Below are 23,299 nucleotides of genomic sequence, written 5' to 3' on the forward strand. Positions count from 1 at the left end.
AATTTATTGACATTTGAAGGATTTAAACTGTGAGTGGCCAGCCACGATTTTGCCCCTTAGTCTACATCTTGCATGCAAAAGCTAGAAGAATTGGTATAACTCACAAAACCCTCTTAGAGGTTTGGTTTTGGATAGAATTTCATGTTTAAGGCTCTATCAGAACACAGACCATGGGTTAAAGAAATAGTAGGATATTGCAGGGATTAAAGCACTTAATGAAACATTGTGGGTCACTGAGCAGTGCAAGTAGGGAATGTCTTTCACATGGAAATAACTGTCATTCAGCTGAAAATCCTGTTCTGAGTTGCTAAAACAGTTCAATGGGTCTGTCAAGACTACTGAGATCCATACACAACCTGTAGGACAAAGACTTCACTCCATATGGATTAAGTCACCCTGTTTACCTTTTAAAGGAGGTCAAATTGCTACAACGGACAGATAGGAGACACCAAGACAAACCATTAATTTACTTACTTTAATTTTTTATTTATCTATTTGAGGATTCTTCTACATCACTCGGTGGACATGTACTTTTACTTTGGTATAGAAAACCTAGCACTGGCTATCATAAAGTATAATTTATTGTCTGTCTAAATTGAGGAAATAGGTTCCATAGCCAGTCTCTATTCAAAGATTTGTTAACCTTCTTAGCGTAGAAAAATAATCTATTTTATTGAGTTGGCCGTGGCCTGACGCAGATGGGCTGAGACGTGGATTATGAACCTTCCGTCGATGCTCACTCATCTGGCCCTATTCTGATGTCATTTGATGCCCTTGTAGCTTGGAGGTATTGTGGCGGCCTTTAATACCCCTGCTCTCCCACTGAGAGACATAGATTGTGCAATCTTGTATTCTCCGGTCCGCACGGCTAATCCGACTGCCTCCGCAATCCAGGCTGCACACAAATGATGCAAAAACCACAGGTGATGGACAGAATGCAGAACAATGTCATACATTCACCCCAGTACAGAGATCTGGGTCCAAATCCATCGTTTATTTGTACTCCACACCACCCCAGTTCAGACATAGCCATGTGCAAATCAGTCTGACTTGTGCCTCATGGGAACAGTCCAGCCCGAACTGCCAATCCATGCCTTCCGTGGACCGGAAACAAGCTTCCGAGGACCGGTTTCTGGCATTCCAGCCGTCTTCAGCCCGGCTTGCTTGAATCCAGTGGTGTGGAGTGCATGGGACTCACGTCTGAGCATACCCATCCCACTCAGGGTGACAAATGCAAAAACCACAGGTGATGGACAGAATGCAGAACAATGTCATACATTCACCCCAGTACAGAGATCTGGGCCCAAATCCATCGTTTTTTTGCACTCCACACCACCCCAGTTCAGACATGGCCATATGCAAATCAGTCTGACCCTGTGCGTCATGGGAACAGTCCAGCCCTAACTGCCAAGCCATGCCTTCCCTGGACCAGAAACAAGCTTCCGAGGACAAATGGTGGCGCCTGGATATAGCAGTCACTGGGGCGTGCCTCGAAGAACCTAATTCAGCTGCAAGGGACCCTGCCACGGTGCATTAGAGGTGGAGAGCGGAGTGGTCCCTGACCAATGCTCGACCGGGAGCACCCTGTAAGGTAATAAGAAGAGGCAATTCAGAGGAGGAGGTAGGCGGCTCAAGCTGGAGCAATGGAGAGCAGCGGCGATCGCCTGGGGAGCCTGACGCAGGTTGTACATCCTGCTTGACAGCTGGCACCACCTGGTGCTTCCCTCGGAATCCTGGCCATGGGGGTGAGGCTTGTGGGATGGCTTGGGGGATCAGTGGATCGAGTGTCTGAGGCCTAACAGTGCAGTAATGGACTGCAACCTAAGTGCTGATTTAAGTAGGAAGGCATGTGCAGCTCTGGGGAGTCCTTGCTACCCACTGATAGCTTGTGGAGTGCTGTTGAAGCTGATGGGTGCTGAAAGTCACCGGCCCTGGAGATGCAGTGAAGCAGATTTACCTAGGCAGCTGGTGAATGTGCGGTACTACCTGCCTGGTGGCAGGGACTGAGGCCTGGTGCTTCTAGTGACCTCCCTGTGACTTCCGGGAGACTTTCGCTGTCCCTGGGCACTGTTGGGCCATCCTCCTACATTACGAGCAGGGTTCCCACCTGCTATATGTGAGGGCTGCAAGGGGACTAAGTACTGGGACCTCGTTCACTCGGCTTGTGCCACTGCCTGCTACTGTTTTGTACTTGGGAGCTCTCACCCCTCCTGTGCTGTATTTGGTGATTGTTCTGGGGCTCGCTCTCAGGCGGAGGCAGTGACCGGACCCTGGGGAGATCCTTCATAGGACTCTGCTGCACTGTGTTTGTTCACCTGCTTCAAAGGGCCGAGATTTGGTATGCCCACTGTGCACCATCCCACTGGGACCACAAAGGTGTCAGTGCCGCTGGAGATCTGAAGAATAAAACTAAAGGAGCTACTGGAATGGATCTAGGTCTTGAAGGTCCAGTCAGAAGAGTCTGAGGGGCTTGGTGCAAGAACAATATTTGAGCAGTGGTACTCAATGAGAGTGTGGAGGGAATAGACAGTAACATTCCTGGAGGACAGGCTCAGGTGAGTGGTGTTCCTGCAGGGCGTGTTTCTTTCTGTGCCCTGCCTAGGGTGCATTGAGTGACAGCGCCCCCACCACCCCGGGATGAGGTGCCTAGGCCAACAGTTGCATGCCTCCACCATTTTCAGAATCGCAATCACATTCTCAAATGTGCCAGGGCCATTGTTGAGTTGAAAATTAAAAAACATAAAGTTATGATTTTCCCTGACTTAACCCTGGCAGTTCAGAGACAGAGGGTCTTGCATCCTGACTTGGGCATTAGATATGCCAACCTGTACCCTGGCAGAATTCAAGTATTCACTTCTCAGGGGATTACATTGTTCTCGGACCCCCAAAAGGTCTGGAACTGGCTGGAGCTAAAACCGCCGGTAGGCGGTGCGCAATGTCCCAGACTTGGGCCTTTGTTAAATGCTTGTGATTCAGCCCACCTACAGTGGCTCAGTATCAGCGTGATCATCAGGGCGCACTGGATCTGGCTGCAAAGCTCACAACTTTAGACTTCAGGAGACTGTCCTCACTTTCCAGAAATGATGTGGGGGACATGAACTGGGGCTGTGTACGGACTCCACCCTGGACACCGCCCATAGTGAGGAATTGCTGCATGTAACTCGGAAGGCTGCTGATGATCTGCACTAAAACTTTGGCCTGGTGTTAGAGTGGGCGGAAAAGGGGGAGTCTTGGGGGACACCTGTCTTCCTTGTTCAGAGTGGGCAGTTGTCTGAGGGGGGCATTCAATAGGGGTGTATGTTCTCTGCAGGGTATTTGGTTGAATGGTGAGTTGCTCTGCCGGGACTCTCTCCTTTCGTTGGGTGTGCATCTTACCGCTGTTGCCCTATACAGTGCAAAGTAGGTGGTTTTTATGCCTTAGTGACTGTTTTTTTGTGTGTTTTTGTTTAGATTGGGGATGTTGCCTTGCTGTCCTAGGGCAGAGATCTTGGGGTGTTTGTTTTTGGGATTAGGCAGTTATCTGCCTCCCCTCTAGATTTTTCTGGAGTGTGACTTGGCTTTGTCCATTCTCCATGCATCTGTGACTGGGGGTGAGTGTCTGAAAAGTTTCAGAGCTCTGTCCATCATCTCCTTCTGTTTGCTTTGTTTGCCCTAATTTTGCAGGGTATGCACTCGGCAGCTGGTAATGGAGCTTTATGAAGTGCTACGAGCAGACATGGCATTGCCTCTCACTCACCTGCAAGAGAGATGGGAGACTGATTTGGGGTCTCCTTTGTCAGACGGCGACTGGCTCATAATGTGGGAAGCTGCCCCTACGGTTTCCCACAATGCCCTGTTTCAAGCTCAATCACTAATATATTCTTCATTGGGCCTATCTTACCCCCCAAAAGCTAAATACCTACTTCCCACTTGCAGTGCATGAGTGTTCTTGGTGCCATGCGGGGGATGGCGATCTACCCCACATGCTGTGGAGCTGTGTCCACCTGACCTCTCACTGGTCCAAGGTGTTTCACTGAGATCACAGAGTGCACATTGAGCCTCTCCCATAGGCGATGTTTGCTGGGGATCTTTCCCTGGCTGGCTAAATATAGAGTAACGTCCTGGTTCATTGATCTGGCCTAGGTTCTAGCCAAGCAGCCAATCACAATGCAATGGAAAGACGCTGTCAGCCTCAAGGTGGAACACTGGAGGGCTGACCTAATTTCCGTGGGCGTGCTAGGATGGGTGCACGTTTCTAAGGGAGGCACTCCAGGGTAGGAGGCTTTTGGATTTTGTGAGGGCTTGGGAGGCGTTGACAGATGAGGTGAGGGCCGGAGAGGATGCGGAAAAAAGTTGTGAATCAGATTAGTTGCCCTGTGCACTGACCTAGGGGTGATTTCTGGCTGCAGGAGGCCACCAGGTGATGAAGGTCAGTCATAACAGACAAGGTTGGAGCCCACAAAGCGTGGGGAAGGAATGGGTGCTGCCCCACATGGTGCCCCAACTCGATCTGTCCATTGGCGGCCTCAGTGCGCAGAAACCAGTGCAGTGCATGGAGCGAAGCAGGAGGGAGGTAGCTTCCATAGGGTTCCGGAAGAGGAGGGGAGGGGGGTGTTTTGTTCTGCATGACCAAGGCGCCTTCCACCAATTGCATAGATGTGTTAGAAGATTACCTACTTATTTAGCTAGAACTGAGTATGCAGCTCAGTGGGAGACGCTGGGCTTATTTTGGGGGGTGTACTGTACTCCTGGTAATACAATGTGGGGCGGTGTTTGCATCCGTTTATGTATGATGAGATTTACCCCCTTATGTATATTGGATGTGAATTGCCATTTCAACAAAGTTTGTTTAAAAAACAATAATCCATTTTATTCCCTCAAATAAATAGGAGAGATTGGATAAATAGAATGGAGATCTTGATTTCATATGTAACTGTTTCATGCGGTAAGGTAACATGTTGGAAATTGACACTTTCTTCAGTTCAACATAATAGGGTATATTCACAAACGCATTTATGACCGAGTTTACCTTCTTACTCCAACCAGGAAATCCTGGCTGGCCAAAATCCATTTACAGCAGCAGAGATTTCTATTACAAGTCCAGAGTGCACAGCTGGCCTAAATCCCAAAGGGTGGGAAGTGGGAATTTCCACACATGGTTTGCCTTAAAAGTTTGGAAACACCCACAAATATGCATGTATGTGAGAAAGTCAAGTCTCTTATTCTTCCTCTTTTCAACTTGGAAAAGGTTGGCTATTTACCACCACCAGCTTTCCACTATGGGGAACTCTTTACAGAGAGAATGGGAATCTGCATGGAAAGGCATGTAACCTTTCCAGGAGTGTGCCTAGAAACCTGCATCTGCTGTAGCTTTCTATGCCTACTCAACTTAATGTTTGTGAATAGAATATGAGGCTCTGACTGCACTTTCCCTACTTTGTTCAATACTTGCCCTCCCATATTTGTTGAGCCAACATTTAATCATTAATGAGTAGGCAAAATTCAATTATTTTGACTTGGACTGGTGTTGGCAGTCTAATTGCAAGTGTGCTGTCTATCTCCACTTGGTTTTCAGCTACATTTACAATAACATCGAGCAAATGTTGAATGCTTTGCTAAACAAGTTGTAGGTGAAATGCACATTTGTAGCAGATTTTTTGGATTTTTAGTCATTAGAGCTGGAATTACTTATATAAAAAACGTAACTGTACAAAAATAAATGTTCACTTAGAATCATATACCTAAATAATCAAGCAAGAGGTGATCAAATTGTGCATGGGTCATAAAAGAGATTTCAATAGCTAACATTCTTATATTTCAGTTAGGTCTTGAATTTAGAATATGGCTGATCTAGCCAACTTTGAGAGCAATTCTTTCAGGACTAATAGGTTTTTACTGATGGGATTTGATTGGCCTTGTATTTTCTAATAACATTATGCATTCCTTTTTTAAACGTATTACAGAAAAGAGTATCCTGTGTGTGACTGGAATACAACAAGATATTTTCATAGTGTGAAAAATACCCATCAGTTATCGCTCTATACCGCCCTTGTCATCATCTGGGCCTCTTCACGCAATGAAGAGTCTGTGTTGCAACCACTTCTGAAATTATAAAACGAAGTGTGTGGCCCAGTGTAATGCAAGTATATCAATTAGCAAAGGCGTGTGTTGACAACTGAAAAGCAGTGCATGAAAAAGTGAAAGTGATAATAGTGAGAACTGTATAAAATTGGAGAGTCAAGGGGAAAATGATAATGGCCCAGGGGATAGGATCCCCGGGGCTGTAGAGGTTTGATGAGGGGGCCAGACCCCCCCACACATCTATGTTAATGCTGCCCAGGGGCATGGGGTTCTCAGGGGCCTGAAGGTGGTCGGGGAGAAGGCCTGCATGCACTATCCCCTTAAAAGCACTTCAGCACCCAGGGGTAATTTTTTTTAAACTTTAGCCACAGATTTGCTGATCCACTGCACTTGGAATATTGGAAACATTAAAAAAAACCTTGGATGCACTTAGTGTCCCTCTGGGACCACTCCACCAGGCCTAGGGGGGCAGGGCATTCCTACGCTCCCACCTTATATATTTTTTAAACCATTTTCTTAGGACTGAGTCCCAAGTACTAAGATGGCTGCCACAACTTCTCTGTTGATATGGTGGCAGTCAATCAGATCGCATCTTGAGATCTGTCGGCTCCGTGGATCCTTTGAGTGTCAAATGCACAAAGCCTTTCAGCATTAGGTGCTCAAAAACTTCTAAATGGATTTACACCTTATCACAATAGGTATACATTCTGGACCAAGATCTTGCTTCCGGTCAAATGTGGTGTCATTCCGTTTAGTAGTTTTTGCAGTATCGCAGTTTAATTGTCTTATGGAAAAATTTATGCGGGAACTGTGTTTTGGGACCGCCGCTTTTTTCTTGGTACCCTCTTCACGGATCACACCAAAACTGTACAGAAAGGACCTTTGGTGGATGATATAGTTTTGGAAAGGTTTTGTGAAGATTCTCTAACAGCACCAAAGCTATAAGCAAACCAAAAAATGCTTTGCCTATGGAAGCATGATCCTAACTATAACTACCCTTCTATCATGAGGGGGAAGGCTCAGGGAAAATTCTAAAAGAACAAGTTACTTACCTTCAGTAGCAATATATCAGTAAAAAACATTAGTTAGCTAGATTCCTTACCTTAGAATATCCCCAGGCGTCAGACTGGATCCGGAACGTTTTCGTCAGCAGTACCCCTGCGCATCGGTAGGCGTCGTCTGCGGCTCCGCGTCCGTCGTCAGCGTCATGATCGCCGGGATGACGTCGTCCGAGTACTTAGACGCTGCCCTCGCGCGCTGACGCCAGTTCTGTACATAGCTTTCTGCGCCAGGAACGCAGAGCCATGCAAGTAACCAACACTGGTGCCATTAAACTAGCGCCCTCAAATAGAGATACCTTAACCTTAGATATCAGTTCGCAGAACGGGGAGGATGGGTGGGGTGGTAAGGAATCTAACTAACTAATGTTTCTTACAGATATATTGCTACCGAAGGTAAGTAACTTGTTCATCTGAAGGAAACACGTTAGTTAGATTCCTTACCTTAGAATAGATACCCCAGCATACCAACCCCGGTGGTGGGCCTGCAAACCAAGATCACACCAGGAAGTCCTGGAGAACGGAACGGCCAAAAAACCATCTCTCCGGACTTGACTATGCAGGCAGTAGTGCCCAGCAAACCTGTGCAGCAAGGCCAACGTAGCTGCCTGACAAATGTCCTGCAAAGGGACTCCCCGACCCAGGTCAGTAGAAGCCGTGTGGCCCGAGTGGAATGGGCCCGCAGCCCCACAGGAGGCTCCTTTTTAGCCAAGGAATAACAGACCTTGATGCACAAAATGACCCACCGAGAGATGGTCTGCTTGTCCACCGCCCGTCCCTTCTTAGCGCCCAAGTAGCAAACAAAGAGTTGGTCGTCCACCCGGAACTGTTGTGTTCGGCTGAGGTAAAAGGGGAGCGCACGTTTTGGGTCCAGACGGTGGAGCCTCTCTTCCTCTTTCGAGGGATGCGGAGGCGGAAAGAAGGTGGGCAAGGTAATGGACTGGCCGATGTGAAAGGCAGTAACAACCTTGGGCAAAAAAGAAGGACGAGTCCTCAGAACAACCTTGTCCGGTGGACTGAGAGGAAAGTAGGCTTAGATGAAAGAGCCTGGAGCTCACTCACTCTTCTGGCAGAGGTGATGGCAACCAGGAAAGCAGTTTTGAGAGTCAGAAGACAAAGAGGGCTATTATGAAGTTGCTCAAAGGGAGCGCACATCATATAAGTAAGAACCAGTTTCAAGTCCCACTGAGGCATCACAAAAGGAACAGGAGGGAACATGTGCGTGATGCCTTTCGAGAACCTATTGACAACAGGGGACTTAGAAAGAGAAGGCTGATCAGGAAGCCTCAAGAAGGCGGAAACTAGTGGTGGGCGGAAGTCGCAGAATGGACTATCGCGGAGAGGCACGGAGATTGAACCAATCTCCGTTCCTCTCCGTGATATTTCCGTTACGCGAGCCTGCCCGCCCGCCGCCCGCTGCCCGCTTCACGCCCGCCGTATTAAATTCAATTTAAAGGGTAAAATAGTAACTTAAATAAAACTTACCTTATTGCGCCGCAAAATTCCCCCATCGCGGCTTCATCTTGTAAACTGCGCATGCGCGGGAGCCTGCACATGCGCAGTACTGGCCAGGAATGCGCATGCGCAGGCTTCCACGCATGCGGTTTACAAGATGAAGCTACGATGGGGGAAGTTTGAGGCGCAATAAGATAAGTTTTATTTAAGTTACTATTTTACCCTTTAAATATAATTTAATAGGGCCGGAGGCGGACGGGAAGCGGGTGGTGGCCAACTTCCGTTCCGCTCGTGAATGTGTGGAAATGTTCCCTGTTTTTCCGCCTTCTTTGCGGAAGGTGCACATTTTCGCACATTCCGTGGGCAGAACGGAAATGTCCGCCCACCCCTGAAGCTGAAATATATCCCTTGATGGTGCCCAGAGCAGAGCCCTGCTGGGCCAGGGAAAGAAGAAAGAGGAGAACCTCAGAAAAAGGGGCGGAAAGTGGATCCACAGCCTTTGCTGTGCACCATGCCACAAATTTGTTCCACCTGCAGGCGTATACCATTTTTGTGGAGGGAAGCCTGGCTGCCAGAATGACATCACAGACTTCAGGAGGCAAGTCAAATGGCCTCAACTGTCGCTGCTCAACCTCCACGCATGTAGGTGGAGACTGGACAGGCTTGGGTGGAGGACCGTTCCCTGTTGCTGCGACTGAAGGTCTTTCTGAAGAAGCAGACGAATTGGGGGATCGACTGACATACTGAGTTGCTCGGGATACCATCATCTTTATGCCTAGTCCAGAGCCACAAGGATGACTTGGGCCCGGTCGCGCCTGATCTCCTTCAGCACTCTGGGCAGAAGTGGTAAGGCGTAAAACAGACCGCAACTCCACTAGCGACGAAAAGCGTCTCCGAGAGAGTGCCGCCTTGGAAATTCCAATGCGCAGAACTGATGACATTGCACGTTCTTATCAGTGGCGAATAGATCTAACAAAGGCTCTCCCCACTGCTGAAAGAGACCTTGTGCCACGTCCGAGTTCAGACACCACTCATGATCCATCATGCACCGGCGGCTGATTTTGTCCGCCCTGGCGTTCAGGGAACCTGCCAGGTGTTGAACCACTAGGGTGACGGTCTGGTGTTCCAGCCATGTCCAGGCGCAGAACCTCCTGACAAAGGGTCCATGACCACACCCCTCCCTGTTTGTTGCAGACATGGCTGTGGTGTTGTCCGTGAACACCTGCACTACACTTCCCCGGACAGAGGGAATGAAAGCCTTCAGTGCAAGCCGGCTCGCCCGCAGCTCCAGAAGGTTGATATGGAGCCGGGTCTCCGCCAGAGGTCTCTGATTTCTACCTCTCCATGTGGCCACTCATCCCAGGAGGGATGCATCCGTCCCTACTGTGTGCTCTGGTTGGGGAAGGGAGAGGGATCTGCTATTGACCCAATCGCGGTCCGTGAGCCACCACAGCAGCTGATTTGCAGTGCCCTCTGAGATCAGGACGTGGTCGGACAGGTTGCCCTGATGCTGTGCCCACTGGAACTTCAGGTCCCACTGCAGAGCTCGCATCCGCCACCTGGCGTGATGTACCAGTAGGATGCAAGAGGCCATCAGTCCCAGGAGCCGCAGCGTCAGCCTGACTGAAACTCGCAATAGAGGCCGAAAGATCGGAATCAGAGCCTGGGTATCCCGAACATGCTGCTTGGCAGGATAAACCCGAAACTGTGCCGAGTCCAGAACCGCTCTGATGAAGAGGAGCTTCTGAGAGGGACTCAAGTGTGACTTCGGCACGTTGATGGAGAACCCCAGCGAGTGCAGGAGATCGGCCCTAGTCTGGATGTGGGAGACGACTGTCTGGGGCAAGCCCGCCTTCAACAACCAGTCGTCGAGATAGGGGAAGACTGGAACCCCTAATCTGCGCAGATGAGCTTCGACCACCGCCATCACTTTCGTGAACACCCGAGGGGCGCTGGTGAGGCCGAAGGGGAGCATGGAAAACTGAAAGTGCTTGTGGCCTACCGTGAACCGCAGGTAGCGTCGATGGGCCGGCAGGATGTGGAAATATGCGTCCTGCAAGTCCAACTCAACCATCCAGTCTCCAGGGTCCAGGGCAGCTAGGACCTGAGCTAAAATCAGCATCTTAAACTTCTCCTTCCGGAGGAAGCCGTTGACGCTCCAGAAGTTCAAGATAGGGCGGAGGCCCCCTTTGCACTTCTTGGGAACCAGAAAGTAGTGGGAGTAGCAACCACGTCCTACTTCTGGCCCAGGAACATGCTTGATGGCCGCCTTGGCCAAGAGGGCCGTAACTTTCTCCTGCAGAAGTTGCAAGTGATCCCCCGACATGCGGTGGTACTGCGGTGGCATGGCTGGAGGGGTCGCCTCAAAGGGGCGGGAGTAGCCCCTTCGTACAACTTGCAGCACCCATCTGTCCGAAGTGATGGTACGCTAGTGGAGTAGGTGATGGCGAACCCTGCCTCCTACTGGCGCTGACTGAGCCTGAAAGCTCGGACTAGGAAGGCTTCAAGGCGGATGCTGCGGGAGTGGATGTGGACTGACCGGGCCTCTGTCCCCCTGCACGCCACAGCTGTTACCACATCTGCGACCGCGTTGAGGTTGGTTCTGCGGCCTGTGGCTGGACGAACGTGTGGGGGCGCCCTTTCCTTGGCCACAAAAGGGACGAAAAGCAGAAGTCTGCTGGCGCTGGCCCGACAGGCCCAAGGACTTGGCGGTAGCCCTGGAGTCCTTGAAACGCTCAAGCGCACTGTTTGCTTTGTCGCCAAAAACGCGACGGCCATTGAAGGGCATGTCCATAAGCGTGTTCTGGACATCCCCCGAAAAATTGGCGGACCTCAGCCAGGCGTGGCGACGGATCGCCACCGTTGTGGAAATCGCTCTGCCTAGAGAGTCCGTGGTATCAAGTCCACATTGGATGGAATACCGTGCTGCGCCCCGCCCCTCAGCAAGAGCATGGGCGAACCATGTCTGGGCCTCCTCCGGACACTGAGGCAGCACGTCCGCCACCGAATCCCACAGAGAGTGGGTGTAACAATCCAAAAGGCATGCAGTATTAATGGACCGCAACCCCAAGCTGACTGAGGAGAACCGTTTCTTCCCAAACTGATGAAGCCTTTTGGATTCCCGATCCGGGAGAGCGGTCGGAAATGCGGTCTGGGACGTAGAGGCCTGAATCACCAGACTCTCAGGGGTGGGGTGTACGGACAGAAAGCAGGGGTCACCCGGAGCCGGGCGGTAGCGTTGGGTCACAGGGGGCACTGTGGAGGGCTTGGACCAAGTGCCCATCAGAACGTCAGTGACGGCCTCATTAAACGGCAGCATGGGCTCCAAAGAGCTTACTGGCAGTTGAAGCACCTCGTGAGGAGATTAGTCCTCACAGCCACAGCAGGGAGCTCAAGAGCCAAGGCCTTGGCTGCCCTGTGCAACACCACACCATATGTAGCACCCTCCTCCGTAGCCATGGAGTGAGGAGAGATGAAACCAGTGTCAGGCGATGTGTGAAGAACACTGGCCTCCCCCAGCTCATCTGCCCATTCCTGACTTAACTGGCCCTGTTGTGCCAGAGGGTCCTCAGAACCCTCCCAGTCCACCCCCTCATCCGTGTCCTGATAAACAGGCATAAAGGACGGAGCTGGATCATAGATGAATTGCACACCCATCGACGCCGGAGACGGCGCCATTCAGATGCCGGACCCGGACCGGGGCTGAAACTGGGGGCGGCATCGTCCGAGGATGGCGCCGGGAGTGGCACCAAAGGGGTCGGCGCCAGCGGAGGAGAAGACCTGGATCCCGGGCGGTCCTGCCGCGCCGGGACCGAAGTCGCTGACGGCGCCGGGGCCGAAGCTGCTGGCACACTAGGACCCTCAGTCAGATCCGCGGGGTCCGAAGGTGCGCCGGAAGGGATCGAGGGCGGAAAGAGAGTCCTCATGGCCAGGAGGAAGTCTCGAATCTTGCCCCGCGTCGATTTGAGCCCAGGGACCGGAGGGTGTGGAGCTGGATGCGAGGCCTGCGTAGCCGAATGGGTGGAGCCACCCGCACCCTCGTCCGAGTCGCGCGACTGGCGAGAGGAGTCAGAAGAGCGTTGTCGCCTCTCCGACTTCTTCTTCCCATGCCTTGACTTACCTCAGTGCGAGGACTTGGAACCTGACGAGCGGCGGTGGCTACGGCTCTACGACCGGTCCCTCAACTTCCTCCTCGACAGGGACCTCGAGCAGAACGGAGCCGACTGTCGGATCTCGAGAAGCTTACGGGACCGCTCCCGCCTAGCTTTCGAGGTCAAGGACCGACAGATGGGGCACGACTTGTCGTCGTGGTCGGCCCCTAGACAGTAGAGACACCCGCGGTGGGGGTCAGTATTCGACATCAGTCGGTAACAGCCGTCACACGGCTTGAAACCGGGCATCCCTACCGGCACCAGGGGTCGAAGTCGACTCGAAAAAAATAGTCAAAAAGACCAAAAAGTTAGTCAAAAAGTGACTAAGGGTACTAGCTCTTCCCGGATCTGCTCTTGCTGGAGGGGAAAAAAGAAGAACTGACGTCAACGAGCGAGGGCGGCGTCTAAGTACTCCGACGACGTCATCCCGGCGATCACGATGCCGACGACGGACACGGAGCCGCAGACGGCACCTACAGATGCGCAGGGGTACTACTGACGAAAACTTTCCGGATCAAGTCTGACGCCTGGGGATATTCTAAGGTAAGGAATCTAACTAACGTGTTTCTTTCAGATATGCTGAATTTAGTTTGGTAACTACATATTGTACATGTTAAAACTCTTAAAAAGAGGTATTTATCACACATACTTCATCCCAAGGTTTTCGTATAGACCAGGTGTGATAAATACCCCACCACATTCCTCTCAACTTGCAGTGAGGGTATACGTGTCATTAGTGGCAGATGAATACATTAAGCACTTGCGATCAGTCTACAGTTTTCCTATAAATGGGCACACTTACTTCATATAGGTATTGTGTTCTTTGTTGCACTGGTCTTAAATGTAGAAGTAATTTTAGACCGAAAGTTAGCATATATGGAAGTAAAGCAACATCTAAATGGTACAAAATTATATCAGAGACACTTAACAAATGACAACATTCAAACATCAGAATCACTGAATAAAAATGGTATCCTTCAGTTGGTTCATGTCAAATAAATATTTAGGGTAGCAGAACTCTGAAATGATTCCAAACATTAAGAAATGTGAGTAGAAAACAGGAAGGTAGAGATCTTTTTCTACCTGTTTTTAATAATGAAATATTTAGTCGAATCTTCAGGAAAGCTTGATGGTGTTGCGTAACAATTCTTCATCAGCAGTCTGAACCGGGATGTGTCCCCTCCAGTAATCATCACTCCAATGTACAGCATACTCTTTGTGGACAGCAGTATTTCGGTGCCTTCATAAGGGGAACTGAATGATGCATCACTGTATGCAGCCATCTTTAAGGTAAATTTCCCGGTACTTCCTATATTGATGTCCAATGAGCTGCAAGCAACACATACAAAGTTGGGATTCATGGCAAAAGTTATTTGTAATGCATCATGTATCAAATGCTGATATAGACCAGAGGTGTCCACAGTAGGTTCTGGAGTGCTGGATCCATGCCACATTTTTTGGCTAACCACTTACAATGTAACTCACTTCTATTGAGACTTATTGCCTGTAAATATATCTCATGTAATCACTTATGAGTTAGACAGTGTGAGATAAACAATATACTAGATACACTGCATGGCTACAGACCACTTCGACCTCACCTGCTTTTGGCAGACGTGGCTGCCACACTCTTGCCCTCTGTGCATCTCGTACGTGCTCACACCTTACTGCTACTCTCTTACTCAAACTGCTTCCTGACCCCACTTATTGTGTTGTTTACCTGGAGAGTTTCAGTAGTGTAATATCAGTTAAAAAAACTGAATGGTTTCCTTCATTTCTATAGACCAGCTACTGCGAGGACAAAAGACAGGCCTATACGAGGGATAAAACATTTTCGCTAATGTCAAATTGATAAGTGATCCTTACTACAGCTATACATTTAATAACACTTTCAATTAAATTTGATACAGGGTGGAGTGTTTTTTCTTTCAATTTCTTTTTATTGACCAAAAGAAAAAGAGTACACACGGGATACAGCGTTGATGCTCGAGTAAGTGTGACCATTTACCTTCCCCCACATAATGTAATCTTGAGTAACTGAATTTGATTGACAAGGATTTTGAAAACGTAAAAAGCTTGTTATCTGATTATCTTGTATATTATAGTATAGCAGCATAATGCAGAATTAAATGAAATAGGGACATTGGCAAAATTGAAAGAAAGCTGGACATTGGGGACCTAACTTTCCAAACAAGTAAAAGCTGTAGGAGGGGAAAGTTAATAGGACATCTACCTTCACTCTGGTTAATAAAGATGAACGGCTGTTACACAAAAGTTCAACCAGCCTTGAAAATCTATGTAATAGGGGCATCAGCTTGACTATATGCTAATGGATAGAAGATTTCCTAGTTTTCCTCAGTTTGGAAGCAATCACCTAGCCAAACTGGGTGTATTCTGTTTGGAAACCAAAATAAGTATCCTAAGAAAGGGATGTGAAAGTGGTGAAGACATCATCAGGTGAAACAGATAGTAAAATAATTTAGAGATGCACTGTGTCACTGGAATAAGGCACTGGTGATTCTGAGGGATAATAAATATAATACATTTAATGAAATTAAATGGTGTGAAGGGAAGAAGCGTTCAGTCTTGAGACTGATAGCTGTAAATAGTGTGACTAGGATAGGTAACCATTCTAATATCTGATTAGATCAGGAGTATGAATGTAAACATAAAGAGCATTGAAAAATATTAAGGTCGCCTTTAAAGAATTTACTGTGTAAATTGTTTATACTAGTCCAACACAATCCGAATTCTTGTCAAAACCTGCTCAATAGGAAATATGGAGGAACTGAATAAAGCTTGGACTAGGATAGCTTCTATAATCAAATCATTTAAAAATTAAAGCATTTCGGTTGTGTGTTTTAGATTAAAGGAACAGTTTGATTTTTATGTGCTATAACAGTAGTGGAAGGATCACCTAGGCACATTAAATGCAACACAGAAATGGAGTAAACCAATTAAAGTTAAAGATGATCAAGATGAGGAATGGTCAAATAAACTACTTTCCTCTGAAATGATTAAAATAATTTATGAAATAGGGTTTTAGTCTATTACTGAGACCAGATACTATTCAGATGGTAGTCTTAAAACAAGATCCACAGCTATGGGTGGTGATCTTTTACAGACTGCTTACATTTATATTGAAAAGGGTATGATGGCAGCAATGCAAAGGCGGCTCAAACATCAAATCTACATATAAAAGTGTGAATTATGATGATCCACCCTCCTGTAGGTTATTATCATTCAGCTGCATTTTCTAAAATATTTTCTAAATGAGTCCTTCACCATCTTGAAGACTTGGTGACTGAAAGATAATTAATCCCCACAAAGCTGCCTAGTTTACGACAAAGAATGAGCACACTACAATATATATTTGGCTTAAATTACATTGACCAAAGGATCATTGTCAAAAAACGTTCTAGGTCTATTAAGTTGACTTTAAGTCTGCTTTAAATACTGTGGACTGTAATACTCTATAGAAAAAGCTAGATGCTCCGAACATACCACATTTACAATAAGGATCACTTTTTGTTACAACACATGGGCACAGATACGAGTTGTGGAAAAACAGTACACATAGAAAAAAAGATACCCATGGCTTGTGGCTTTACCCCACCTTTCTTCTCTATTTTGTGCTTTGCTGGGTTTTAAACCTTGAACTGGGATTTCCTCCAAACATTGATGAGCAGTAAGATAATATTTTGCTTTATATGGGTGACCATATTTTTATGGGTATTATGGCCATACTTTTCCAGGGGCAACTTGTAGCTTTTAATAATTATTGTAAGCAAATAATTTGCTTATTAACTCCATAAAATCCAACAATGCTCTTTGACAAAAGTAAACTTAACTAAGCATGGTATACATTAATAGGGTCAACTTAGAAAGAGTAAGCACACAGAAAATGTGGAAGGAGTGATAGATGAATAACTATATTATAGTGATTAAGACACTGTTGTGCATGGCCATGTACTGAGGGCAATGGGTGGGTTATTCTGTTTTATTATCAAGGGCCTATTTAGGACTATGGCGGTCCATTGGACCGACGTAGTCGTGGTCTGTGGACTGCCAGACCACCCGCCTTATTAGCAGTCTGAGGTAACAATATGCTGGTGGTGCCGCTGCGGCACCAATGAATATATTAAGAGTTTTCTAACCGCGACCCTATCCAAGGTGGTGAGCCCGCCATGGAAAGGGTGGCAGTAAGGCAAATAGGGGGGCCCTGTACCTCTGTGCTTGGGGTGCATGTAGGGGTACACATGTTGTGCCCTCTTGTATTTTTGCCTTCCAGTTCCTGCATGGGAAGAAATGCGTGACATGGTGCATTTCTTCCTGTGCAGGAACGTTCTTCAGTGGTCCCACCTGCTGCCTTTTGATGGCTCTCCTTTTAGCCTTAGAAAGGCACCAGCGTAGCACACACCACCTATCCAGGATTAAACTCGTAATCCGGTGGGGGTCTGATTCGCGATTGGTGGTATTCCTGTGAGGCACTGGCGTGGCGGACCAAAGGAAGACGGCCAAACTCTTAATCGGGCCCTTAGTATGGAGGTCTTTTGGTACAGCCTATGCTACAAATAATGAACCTATTGCAGCAATTATCACCTATGCTGCTAGATAATAGGTTTGATTACAATTGACAAGCAACGCTTTTTGCTTGCCAAGATCTGCTGAAGCAGAAACAGTTAAGCTGGAAACATAGTTTTAGGCTTTGAAAGTTGAAGCTGCTGTTTTTTTAAAATATTTTCTTTGAAAATGTTTTGCACTTTAGCCATTATGTGTTTGAATGACAATTTTAAAAATCAACACTTCACAGTATAAATACATTGCTATAGCTTAGTTAAACTTATCAAGATATATGGCAGAAATAAATATTGATTAATTAAAAACAAAGGTTTTCATATTTTATCACTTTTAACACGGAAATCTAGTTTATATCTAGTTAAAGGTTGGCTTTAGGGGTTATATAAATAAAAAACTATTCCTGGGATTGAAACATCTCTGATGTGTTTGTCTAAAATTCAGAATATTGTTTTAATTTGGCTAGGCCTCCTATTTAAAACACAAAATACCAAAAGGAAATGGAAATGTTTCACTTTTTTTTTTAATTTCGCCTTCTATCTACTGTACAGAAAGTACTATTAAATATCTTTTCACTAGTGCCCTGCAAACGCCACTATAGTATTATGATTATATTTTGAAGGTGCTTTAACTAGATTAGAGGTTTGCCTATATCAACCATCATAAAATTGGATGCAATTTGTTGCTGTGGAATACAATTACAAACATGAACTCTACATGTGATGTAAATAATATCATATTAAACTTACTATTTATACATGATAAATAGCACAGGTTCATGTAGGTTCACTTTATTGTATCTTAAAGCTTTATAGTTTTATATGGTGATGGTTTAAATCAGCTGAGCAATAGCAATTTTTTAACTGATTGATTGAATCTCCATGATGTAGGCCTATTGTCTACATTTGGTTTATTCATGTTATCATCAATTGAATAAATATTTCATGGTGGTGATGCTGATTATTATGTTACTGTGCATAAAGTAATCAACTTAAGCTTGAAGAATGGAAGTAGTATAATCCATTTTCTGTGCTCTTTTTACTAGGCAAACTGCAGCGTAAAGAATGGATTTCCAGGTGGTAAAACGTATTTTGGTAGGACAGTTATCAATTTGCCAGTTTCTCGGTGCAAGAGAACCCAAGCTTAAAGAAATGTGTTAATGTCTGGTGGAGGAATGAAGGGTTTTTAAATTATTGGAGAATTAGTTGGAAGGAGGTTAATACATTAACAAAAGAACTGTGTATTGTCATTAATAGATTTTGGGCTATGATGAAATTCAGTGATTTGAATAAGGGAGTCAATATAGGGAGATGCAATGTTCTGAAAGATTATCAAGCAATTTTTGGTGAGGGTTAACACGCTCTGGAGTATAGGATAAAAATGTTTGCTTTAGTTTGATTTAGTTATAATGAAAACATGTTCATCCAATTTATATTGCTTACATTTCAATATGCTAATTATATTGCAAATTGATACATAGGAATTCCTTATTCCAGAAGCTTGGAGACCTCTGGTTCAATGTAGAAGTCAAATAGTTATGGGGATCAGATGGAACTTTATAGAATGTGGCACCCCTTGCTTTAGAAGCAAGGGGTGAGATCCGAAGCCTTCAATTTTTGCAAACTGTCTTCTTGAGGGGGTGAACGATGAAAACTTTTTCAGGAATAGCCCATTCCCATTCTAATGATGAATATATGTTTGGGGTTGGTAGCGTGATCAATTGTATAGAACAATGCTAGCAGTTCCAATAGCACTAGAAGGCAAATGTGATCATACACAATGACATGAATATCATAAAGAATTTGAGGGATTGCTGTTTCAATGCTGCTTGTGGGATGGAAATCCGAGTGGAAGGAGATCACTACTCCTGAGGCACAGCCGGGAGCGCTTTTTAAAAATTTATACCTTGTTGATTTTAAAAACTTGTGTGGTGTATACTGTGTCACTGCCCCCCCCCTTCCTTCACTTGATCGTGCCTTTGTTGGGCTGATCGCTTCTCTTTGTCCCAAGCAGCAGAGCTAATCGCTGCAGCGGGAACGCCCAGATTCGCCGCCAACAGCCAGTGAGCCGGTCTTGTGGCCACGCCCACTCGCTCGAGGCCACGCCCTCTTTGACTACTTAAACAGAGCTGATCACGAGCTCTGGTCAGATCACTACTCCTGAGGCACAGCCCGGAGCGCTTTTTAAAAATGTATACCTTGTTGATTTTAAAAACTTGTGTGGTGTATACTGTGTCACTGCCCCCCCCTTCCTTCACTTGATCGTGCCTTTGTTGGGCTGATCGCTTCTCTTTGCCCGAAGCAGCAGAGCTAATCGCTGCAGCGGGAACGCCCAGATTCGCCGCCAACAGCCAGTGAGCCGGTCTTGTGGCCACGCCCACTCGCTCGAGGCCACGCCCTCTTTGACTACTTAAACAGAGCTGATCACGAGCTCTGGTCAGATCACTACTCCTGAGGCACAGCCGGGAGCGCTTTTTAAAAACTTTATACCTTGTTGATTTTAAAAACTTGTGTGGTGTATACTGTGTCACTGCCCCCCCCCCTTCCTTCACTTGATCGTGCCTTTGTTGGGCTGATCGCTTCTCTTTGCCCCAAGCAGCAGAGTTAATCGCTGCAGCGGGAACGCCCAGATTCGCCGCCAACAGCCAGTGAGCCGGTCTTGTGGCCACGCCCACTCGCTCGAGGCCACGCCCTCTTTGACTACTTAAACAGAGCTGATCACAAGCTCTGGTCAGATCACTACTCCTGAGGCACAGCCGGGAGCGCTTTTTAAAAATGTATACCTTGTTGATTTTAAAAACTTGTGTGGTGTATACTGTGTCACTGCCCCCCCCCCCCTTCCTTCACTTGATCGTGCCTTTGTTGGGCTGATCGCTTCTCTTTGCCCCAAGCAGCAGAGCTAATCGCTGCAGCGGGAACGCCCAGATTCGCCGCCAACAGCCAGTGAGCCGGTCTTGTGGCCACGCCCACTCGCTCGAGGCCACGCCCTCTTTGACTACTTAAACATGTGCATCTCGCGTACGCGCAGCGGACGGGCGCAGCGGGCGCGCCGTCAGCGCGCCAAAGGCAAGCCCGTCTGGGCCCGTCCGGGCCCGGACGGACCCAGGCCCAGGGACTCTGCCAGAGCCACCTCCCAGTTGTCTGACGTACCCAGCAGACACGCTCTTGGAACTCCGACCAGAAAAAAACCCAGGCTGTCGGTACATTCACGATGCAGGTAAACCTGTTATAAACTGCACGCATTGCTACCCAACCACTCAAACCACAGCCAACCCCAGCCTACAGCTGGGTCTATTCAACTGTCGCTCCCTCCCCAAGCATGCACTTGAAATCAATGAGATGATCCAAGACCAAGGCCTGGATACATTATTTCTCACAGAAACCTGGCTCTCTGACAACACCAATGCGGATGCTGTCTCCGCCCTTCCCCCAGGCTACCTCATCCAAACCCTCCATAGACCAAGAGGAAGAGGAGACGGGTTGGCCATAATCTATCGGGAACATCTCACCTGCAGAACCAGTGACGCCCAAATTGATGACTCCGAAAGCTGTCACTTTTCCCTTCAATCATCTCCGACGCACTCCCTTTCGGGACTCCTGATCTACCGGCCCCCAGGTACGCTTGGGAAATTTCTCAATGCAGTCACCGAAACGGCTTCGCAACTAGCCGCCTCCGTTTCTAACTTTCTCATCGTTGGCGACCTAAACCTCCACTTTACAGATCCCACTGACCGGTCTGCCTCGGACCTACTAGCGGACCTTCTGTCAATTAATATCAGGTTGGTCAATAACGAGCCTACCCGCGATAAGGGACACCTGTTAGATCCCGTCCTCACCAATGCCAATATCACCACCAGCCCTCCTCTGCCACTACCATGGACTGATCACCTTTTAATCCCCATTTCATGGGAGGCCCCTTCTGTTACCACCCAGTCGGCGAAAATTAAAATCACCGACAGACGATGGCATAAACTCATACCTTCAGAATGGTCGGACATCCTCTCCAACACTACCCCAGCGCTTTCCTCCGACGCCATAACGGCCGATGAACAGTTTCGCTCCTGGATCACTTCCTCTCTGGACACCCTTATCCCCAAAACCTCCACCCTCAGACACAACAAACGTATACCCTCTGCCCCATGGTATACTCAGAGCTCAAGTCGCTGCGGCAGGACTGTAAAAGAGCTGAACGATCATGGAGAAAGGAGAAATCCAACGCTAACAAGGACGCCTACTCCACCTCCTTATCAGCTTACAAATCCTTGATCGACAAAACAAAAAGTCGATTCTTTCAGGAACGAATCGAAAAAGCCGCCTGTTCAAGCAAAGAAACTTATACCATCCTGAAAGAACTCCTTAAGGTCCCCGACCCCGCACCCAGAAACCCCCCAGACCCAAAGGCAGACCAGGAAAAATGTCACCAGCTAGCCAGCTTCTTTCAAGAAAAAATCCAAAAAATTCTTGATTCCATCCCTTCGACCAATCCGAGCGAGGCTGACGATCCCCCCGATACTTCGATCGCCCCGCGCCTAACTTCCTGGGGACAAATAACCAACGAAGAAGTTGAGAACACGCTCAAATCCATCAAAAGCGGTTCTCCTAGGGACCTCGCACCGCTACGGACCCTCAAGGAAGTCGCCCCCACCATCATCCCCCCCCTCACCCATCTGATTAACGCCTCTTTTCAACAGGGAGTTGTCCCCCCTAGTTGGAAAGCGGCAGTCGTGAAGGCACTGTTAAAAAAAAACCTCCGTGGACCCAGCTGAACTGGCCAACTACCGACCAATATCCCTCCTCCCCGGGACCAGCAAGGTCGCCGAGAAACTGGTGAATAAGAAACTCTCCCAGTTTCTTGAAACCAATAATCTGCTAAAAAATTCGCAGACAGGTTTCCGCCCAGGACAGGGCACCGACATCGCCCTCCTGGCAGCAGTGGAGGAGGCCAGAGCGCTCTTGGAGAAGGGAGGATCAGTGGCAGTGATCCTCCTCGACCTGAGCGCGGCCTTCGACACCGTCAACCACCAACTCCTGGTCAAATGGCTAAAGAAGGTAGGAGTAGAAGGCACTGCTCTATCCTGGCTTTCCTCCTTTCTGGCCCAACGCTCCTTTCAGATCTGGGAGAATAACACCCACTCCTCCGACACACCCCTCCAATGTGGCGTGCCTCAGGGCTCCTCCCTGAGCCCCACATTGTTTAACATCTATATGTCCCCATTGGAGGAGGTCGTCACCCCGTTCGGAGTGAGCATTGTCAGTTATGCGGATGACACACAACTAGTTGTCTCCCTTTCCCACCCTAGTCAACAGCCTGCGGACTTATTCAACTGCTTGACGCAGATCCAAGGGTGGATGAATAACTCAGCGTTAAAGCTGAATGGCTCTAAAACTGACATTCTCCTTCTGGGTCAGAAAGGAACCACCTTCCCTTTGAATATCTGGCCACCCTGTTTGGACCCCCCCCTGCCCCTAAACAGGAAGTAAAAAGCCTGGGAGTATGGATCGAAACAGACCTCTCATTCACCACGCAGGCCAAAAAAGTGGCGGGCACCTGCTTCGGGCTGCTCAAATCGATGAGAAAGATCCTGCCCCTTCTTCCACCCACATCGCAAAGACTTCTCATCCAAGGCCTCATACTGTCCAGGCTTGACTATAGCAACGCTATATACCTGGGCGCACCCGAAGCAACCCTAAACAAACTACAGAAAATCCAAAATGCTGCCGCCCGGATCCTCACGCACACCCCTGCCAGAGCTTCAGCCAAACCTGCTCTGAAGCTCCTTCACTGGCTCCCAGTGAGGGAACGAGTAATATTCAAAGCCTTAAGCCTGGCCCATAGATTAATGCAGAATCAGGGCCCTCCCATTCTGAGAAAATGTATACAACCGTATAAAGCCCCTAGATCCCTTCGATCGGACAAGGAGTCCCTCATCATCTTGCCTAGATACAAGAAAGCTCGCACGGGTGGAAGACGTTTCTCGATCCACACAGCTCGCCTATG

General features: G+C 47.8%; 1 protein-coding gene across 1 annotated transcript in view; it reads right to left on the reverse strand.

Annotated features, from left to right (window-relative positions):
* Positions 1 to 23,299, reverse strand: part of LOC147660915 (uromodulin-like) — a 705,518-nt gene that overhangs the window by 91,562 nt on the left and 590,657 nt on the right. The window contains exon 15 of the mRNA XM_086951433.1: positions 13,808 to 14,053. Coding sequence (XP_086807559.1) covers positions 13,808 to 14,053 — 246 coding nt within the window. The remainder of the gene's footprint in view (positions 1 to 13,807; positions 14,054 to 23,299) is intronic.

This window comes from Lissotriton vulgaris, unplaced genomic scaffold, assembly GCF_964263255.1.
Source record: "Lissotriton vulgaris unplaced genomic scaffold, aLisVul1.2 SCAFFOLD_380, whole genome shotgun sequence".
Classification (NCBI taxonomy): Eukaryota; Metazoa; Chordata; class Amphibia; order Caudata; family Salamandridae; genus Lissotriton; species Lissotriton vulgaris.